The sequence below is a fragment of the Theropithecus gelada genome, chromosome 16 (assembly GCF_003255815.1).
Source record: "Theropithecus gelada isolate Dixy chromosome 16, Tgel_1.0, whole genome shotgun sequence".
In the NCBI taxonomy this organism is placed as follows: domain Eukaryota; kingdom Metazoa; phylum Chordata; class Mammalia; order Primates; family Cercopithecidae; genus Theropithecus; species Theropithecus gelada.
Genome location: NC_037684.1, coordinates 29,324,606 through 29,332,079, shown reverse-complemented (window position 1 = coordinate 29,332,079; position 7,474 = coordinate 29,324,606). Strand labels below are relative to the sequence as shown.

Here is a 7,474-nt window from a genome sequence, read left to right as displayed (position 1 = left end):
TTTCTTTTCTTTTCTTTTCTTTTCTTTTCTTTTCTTTTCTTTTCTTTTCTTTTCTTTTTTTGAGACAGAGTCTATCTCTGTCACCCAGGCAGGAGTGCAGTGGCTTGATCTTAGCTCACTGCAACCTCTACCTCCCAGGTTCAAGTGATTCTCCTGCCTCAGCCTCCCAAAAATTTGGGATTAGAGTTGTGCACCACCATGCCTGGCTAATTTTTGTATTTTTAGTGGAGATGGGGTTTCGCCTTGTTGGCCAATCTGGTCTCAAACTCCTGACCTCAGGTGATCCGCCTGCCTCGGCCTCCCAAAGTGTTGGGATTACAGGCATGAGCCATGGTTCCTGGCCCATTTATTCATTTCTCATGGTGGAGAAAAATCTCTGCCTCGTGGGATTGCTGGTGGTTTTAAGTAAGATCATTGCTGTGAGGTGCAGTCATTTAAAATCCAGTCCAGTTGTTCTTCTCCCAACTGAATTCATCACCTCTTCTCTCAATTAATCTCTGTATGTCTATTGTTGAACTTATCATTGTATTGCAGTGAGTTTGTCTACATGCTTATCTGCCCACTAGACAACAAGATTCAAGAGAATGGGTGAATAGGTCTTATTCCTGTGGCATCCTCTGAACCCAACCCAGGGCCTTGTATGGAAGACTAGAAGGTGGATAAATTATAAGTTTCATTCTTCTTTCCCTGTTCACAATGCTCAGAAACATAGATCATCCAGTTTGGAGGTGAGGGTGCTTCTTCCAAGACTACCTGTAGCTCTGAGGATTCCAAATTTAGCACATCAATAAATAAACAGCTTCTTTATGGGTAGATAAACAGCTTCCAGATCAACAAACGGTGGTATAATAAGATGTTCCTCTGCAAACTGGCCCAAACAACAATGAGGAAAAGATGCAGGAGTCCCAAACAGAACACACCAGTGAGGGGATATAAAAGTGAGGGCGTCAGGGAGCTGTCACAGTCAGGCAGCGACCTCTCAGCACTCAGCACAAGGAAGCACGGCCACCTCCACCATGTCTGGTAGTTGCTGTTCTAGGAAATGCTGCTCCGTGCCAGCCATCTCTCTCTGCTCCACCGAGGTGAGCTGTGGAGGCCCCATCTGCCTGCCCAGTTCCTGCCACAGCCAGACATGGCAGCTGGTGACTTGTCAAGATAGCTGCGGATCATCCAGCTGCGGACCACAGTGCTGTCAGCCTTCCTGTCCTGTGAACAGCTGTGCCCAACCCCTGTGCTGTGAGCCTGCCATTTGTGAGCCTTCTTGCTCCATGAGCAGCTGCTGCCAACCCGTGTGCTGTGAGGCCACCACCTGTGAGCCTTCTTGCTCCGTGAGCAGCTGTGCTCAACCTGTGTGCTGTGAGCCTGCTATTTGTGAGCCTTCTTGCTCCGTGAGCAGCTGCTGCCAACCTGTGTGCTTCGAGGCCACCATTTGTGAGCCTTCTTGCTCCGTGAGCAGCTGTGTTCAACCTGTGTGCTGTGAGCCTGCTATTTGTGAGCCTTCTTGCTCCGTCAGCAGCTGCTGCCAACCTGTATGTGCTGAGGCCACTTCCTGCCAACCAGTCCTCTGTGTGCCCACTTCCTGCCAGCCTGTCCTCTGCAAATCCAGCTGCTGCCAGCCAGTTGTCTGTGAGCCCAGCTGCTGTTCAGCTGTCTGCACCCTGCCTAGTTCCTGCCAACCTGTGGTCTGTGAGCCTGCCTGCTGTCAGCCAGTGTGCCCGACACCTACCTGCTCTGTGACCAGTGGCTGCCAGGCTGTCTGCTGTGACCCCAGCCCTTGTGAGCCATCTTGCTCAGAGTCTAGCATCTGCCAGCCAGCCACCTGTGTGGCTCTGGTCTGTGAGCCAGTTTGCCTCCGCCCTGTCTGCTGTGTTCAGAGCCCGTGCGAGCCATCTTGTGTCCCCAGCACTTGCCAAGAGCCTTCTTGTTGTGTCTCCAGTATCTGCCAACCCATCTGCTCTGAGCCCAGCCCCTGCTCACCAGCTGTCTGTGTGCCCAGTCCATGCCAACCTACTTGCTATGTAGTCAAGCGCTGTCGTTCTGTCTGCCCTGAGCCAGTTTCCTGCCCATCTACCTCCTGCCGACCTCTTTCCTGCCGTCCAGGGTCTTCTGCATCTGCCATCTGCCGACCAACTTGTCCTAGGACTTTCTACATACCCAGTTCCAGCAAACAGCCTTGCAGTGCTACGGTTTCCTACCGCCCGGTCTCCCGTCCGATCTGCCGCCCAATCTGCTCTGGACTCTTCACCTATAGGCAGCCATATGTGACATCCATCTCCTACCGTCCCTCCTGTTACCGCCCATGCTACTCCATCCTGCGCCGCCCAGCCTGTGTCACTTCCTACTCTTACCGCCCAGTCTGCTTCCGCCCGTCTTGCACTGAGTCCGACTCTTGCAAACGGGATTGCAAAAAATCCACTTCCAGCCAAGTGGATTGTGTTGACTCAACACCCTGCAAGGCGGATGTCTCAGAAGAGGGTCCCTGCCAGCCCACTGAGGCCAAACCCATCAGCCCAACCAACCGTGAGGCTGCAGCAGCTCAGCCTGCTGCCAGCAAGCCTGCCAACTGCTAAACTGGCTTCAGCCCCCCAATTCTTGCAAAGCAAGCCACCAGCTAGAGACAAAACTACACTGTCCTCCCCAAAGCTCATTATGACTTAGCTAGGAGCTCTTTCTTTCTGCATTGTTACTCACCATCTGCTTACACCTCAAAGAACTCATCAGAAATGTCAGTATCCTGATCACTGAAACGAAGGCCTTCTGGACAGTGAGAGGGAGACATTCCAGGTTCTTGTCTTCTGCTGCAATTAAGCTGAGAAGAACTGCTTTGCCACATCATCTCAGGTCTCTTTCCTGCACGTAGTCTTTTCTGTCACCACGTATGTGCTCCCTTGCTATGCATGCTTGTGTTCCTTAGGGACTTCTCCAGTCAAGTAAAACATGTAACTGTCCAATAAAGGTGGTTAAGCTGAAGCGACTTGCTGTTCTCCTTGCTCTTCCATTAATGCCATAGTCTCATCAGTGACTTGCTTCTTCTTCGACAGCAGCTTCATTCAACCATCCATCCACCCACCCATCCCCCAGGCATTATTAGATAGCAGCTAGGTGCCAGGGATTGTGTTTAGCTCTAAGGATAAACAGAAGTCTCAGTCTTTGCTCTCAAGAAGCTCACTCTCTGGTGGGCAGCAAGACAATTATGACATTCCTTTGTGCCAAGTACTCGGAGATAAGCACAGAGCACCATGAACTCAGCAGAACGTGGTGGGGGAACAAGGAAAGAATTATTGGAGAATGTGATACTGGCATCGAGTCTTTCAGTACGAGCATGAATCAACCAGCTACAAACAGGAAAGGAAAAGTTTTCTAGGCAAAGGAGACATGTACAAGTGAATGGGGCTTGAGAGCAAATTGTTCATTAGGTGAGGTGTGGGCAGAGTTGTTGTTTGAGGAATGAGCCACGAGGTCAGATTGTAGACAGTGATCTGTCTATGTTGGGCCTTGCATGCTAGACAGAGGTGTTTGGGTTTGTTGCAGGGCTGACATGAAGGCATCAAGGGGCTGCATGCAGGGAGGTGACAGGAAGAGCACTGGGTTTTGGAACATTCCTCTGGCCTTGGTGTGGAGAACTCAATGGAAGAACATGGTTCTGGATATAGAGAGGCCGGGGAGGAAAGGAAGCCAATTGTTTTTGGATCCACAGTGGAAGAAAAATAAGTGGAGATCAGAGATCATACTTACAGCAGAGAAGGTTGGGTAACTTGGATTTCTTGTGTGAGAGTTTTGTTTATGTTCTCCTAGTTCCTCCAAGATACTCATAGGATAAATTCCATATCTTACAATCTCGAAGGACAGAGTCTCTTCAAAGCAGTAACTCCCTAGACTTAGTGCACAGAATGGAAGCCTATTCCTTGTCCTCAAGGTGCAGGTTGAGTCATCAAGAGCACAGTGTGAGGGTCGACCAGGGCTTCTCAACTCCAGCGTTATTGACATTTTGGGCTGGGTGATTCTTTGTTGTAATGGCTGTCCTGTGAATTGTAGGATGTTAAGCAGCATCGCTGGCCTCTATGAACCAGATTCTAGTAGCATCCCTTGAGGGTGATGATCACAAATGTCTCCAGACATTGCCAAACATTGCCTGGGAGTGCAAAAATCACCCCTGTTTGAGAATCACTGGGTCAGACTATGGCAGAGGGAGAAAGTCAGAAGCAAAACTTACCACATTGATGTTGGAGTTACTGTCTCATCAAGCCATTGGGATTTATCATTGTTTCCTTCCAGAGTCAAGAGGGGAGCTGGCCAGCCGGATGCTGTGGCTAATGCCTATAATCCCAGCACTTTGGGAGGCCCAGGTGGGCGAATCATCTGAGGTCAGGAGTTCAAAACCAGCCTGGCCAACATGGTGAAACCCCATCTCTACTAAAAATACAAAAATTAGTTGGTCGTGGAGGCGCACACCTGTAGTCCCAGTTACTAGGAGATTGAGGCAGGAGAATTGCTTGAACCCGGGAGGAGGAGGTTGCAGTGAGCCAAGATCGCACCATTGCACTCCAACCTGGGTGACAGAGAGAGACTCTGTCTAAAAAAACAAAAACAAAAAAACAGAGAGAGAGAGAGAGAGAGAGAGAGAGGAGTTGGCTAGGGTTTTGAACCTCTGTACCAAGTACTGGACTAAGTATTTCATACGGATTACAGCAATTCTGTGAAGTAATATGTATTCTCTCCTATTCCCTGTACATAAGATGCAGAATTTGAAGGACAAACAATCCAAGTGCCCATCCATGGACAAGTAAATTGTAGTATATTCACACAATGGGATATCATACTGTGAAAATGACTGGACATGGTGACATGCAATAGCATGGGTGAATCTTACCAACATAATGTTGATTGATATAAACAAGCTCCTCCTGTATATGTATGTATACAATACATATGTGTGTGTATATATTTATGTATATTAATATAATGTGTGTATATATATACACACACTCAAACATACGTGAGTGTATTGTTCAAAAACCGCAGACACACATATGTATGAGTATACATGCCTTTATACACATACGCACATACACAAACATATATATATACACACACACACATATATGAAGGGAGTGATAAAATTCACGATTGTCATGGCTAATAAGTAACATGCAAATGACTAAAACCCAATTATTTCCAAAGCCTAGGTTCTGTGTGGATCATCATATTTCTCAATGTGGTCACAAGGTGTCTTTGTTGATACACTGCGTGTTTTTAGTGCCTTGAACTACAGCAAGACAGCTGTTCTTGCGATTGAGAGGTTCCTTTAGGAGGAAAGAAAACAAGAGCAGAATCACTTAGAGAAAAATGGATGTAGAATGGATTGCTTTAAAACTATAAAAGTGGTATAGGATATTGGACTGAAGTTGATGTGATTTTTCAATTATACTCATGCTCCCATTTTGATTGACATATTTAGTAAGACTGAAAGTATTAAATACTTCCTTTGGGAAGATGAAGAGCTTTGGGGTGTAAATATTCAGCAATAAAACACAGTGCATGGATTCCCGCCGATTGAAAGATGCCAACATGAATAGAGACAAGAAGGAGGGCAAAAGAAGTGATCCATGGTGTGACATAGAAACCAATTGTGGGGAAAAAGGCATTTCAATGACAGGGGAGAAGGTCTTCCAGACATTGTTCTGATCAAAAACGTTTCTCTTCTTTTTAAAATGAGGGTGAGGAGGGTGCCAAGGAGAAGGCGTTTTGTAGCTGGGGGTTTGCAAAGTACCCTCCAGCGTTTCCAGTATTTTCAATAATTTGTGAAGCAACCAAAACAAACAAACACCCATAAAAAACGAATCTGAGACACGGCAATGCAGTTGATGAAATCGCCGTACTTTGAAGACTTAGGTAAATAGCTAACACATCCAACAGACTGAGTTAGTGGCAGACCCAGAAATCAAGGCCAGCCCCATCTGGCTCCCCACACCGTGATCTTTCCACTCCGTCATGCGCTCCAGCATGAACCAGGCCAGGACGTTGGCTGGTGTAGAACACTGGACCTGGCTGGTGATGCGGAGCCAGGGCAAGCCCAGAGGAAAAGCAGAAGGGCCAAGAAAGTCCCTCATGAATTCCTCTTGGAACGGATTGGTTTAACGTTAACACCACTTTTCAGTGATTTTTTTTTTATTATCACTTCTGGCTGTTGTGTTTTTATTTGTATAGAATTCATATGCTGTTGATGCCCTGGGGTGGGTTTGATCCTTCTTGATGAAATATTTGGCAGTTTTTAAATTTTCCAAAATTAAAAGACTGTGTTTGAGTGTATTGATAAGCAGAGGTAAGTACTCACACCAGTGTGGTCTAGTTGCTGATTACAGTCACTGGAATGGGCGGAGGATCCCCAGGATGGGGCCTGGGCAACCTGCCCACGAGCCGGCCTGCTGCCATAGGAGTGTCAGCCTGCAGCCACTCTATCAGTGTCGCCCTCTCCCTGCCTCCCCAAAATCAGGGGGTCTAATAGGTGGTTAACATCAGGGGTTTGGCAGTCAGACAAAGCTAGGTTTGAATTTTGTTTCTATGCCTTATCATTTGCAAAATTTTGGGAACATGATTTAAAATCTATAAGTTAGTTTTGCCACTTCTTCCGGTTTTTTCTTTTCTGTTCTAAAAAAATATTGAGAGGAACCAATTTGGGGGAGATTTTAGGCTTCCTAAAAAGGCCAATGAAGTTTTACATTTTAATATTAACTTCGTTTTAAACTTGGTTTCTTCTGTATTTGTTACTTTTTTTTTTTTTTTGCCACTTCTAACATAGTGATGACAATTATACTTACTAAAGTCATTGTGAGGATCCAATGAAAAATGCAGTCAAGGGCTTGGTCTAGTAACTATGCAATAAATGAAAGTCATTTCTATTGTTATTATTAGTAATAGTACAGTAAACAAGTTTCAGGAATGCTAAATGGGAAGGTTTTAAAAAGAGGTGGAGGCACTTAAGTGTCCCTGGGTTCCATGGACTAATTTTCCATTTCCCGTCTTGACACCCCCTCCCCAAACTGGGTCAAGGCTTCATTTCTGATTGAACAGCGCAAAGCTGCGTTCCTGGAGGAAGAGCAGGGCCGCTCTGGCTTGGTAGAGGCCTCCTGATGAAAGGCTAGTGCCAGGAAAGGCCTGCTTCAGTAGGGCTGGGGAGCAACCTGTAAAAGAGACAGCTCATCCAAGAGCAGGCGCAGTGTCAACAAATCCAAATGCAGTGCAGAACTCCCGACTCAACAGACACATTTTCAAAGTTGGAACAACATCTCCCAGGCTCCTGAAGCCTGTTAATCAGATGTTTGCATGCAAGTGAGTAAAAACAATAACAAGGAAAGATGCTGCATGTCGTGCCACCACCCCTAGTGAAGGACTATAAAAGCCCCACTGTATCGGATGTCTTTCAAATGCAGGTATACTGAGCTTGCGACTTCCCAGAAAGGTCAGCACCAGCACC

General features: G+C 46.6%; 1 protein-coding gene across 1 annotated transcript; it reads left to right on the top strand.

The window, feature by feature from the left end:
- Nucleotides 1–1,016: 1,016 nt before the first annotated feature.
- Nucleotides 1,017–2,570, top strand: LOC112608885 (keratin-associated protein 16-1). Its single transcript, XM_025360948.1, has one exon. The coding sequence runs from the start codon at nucleotides 1,017–1,019 to the stop codon at nucleotides 2,568–2,570; it is 1,554 nt and encodes a 517-aa protein (XP_025216733.1).
- The last annotated feature ends 4,904 nt before the right edge of the window (nucleotides 2,571–7,474 follow it).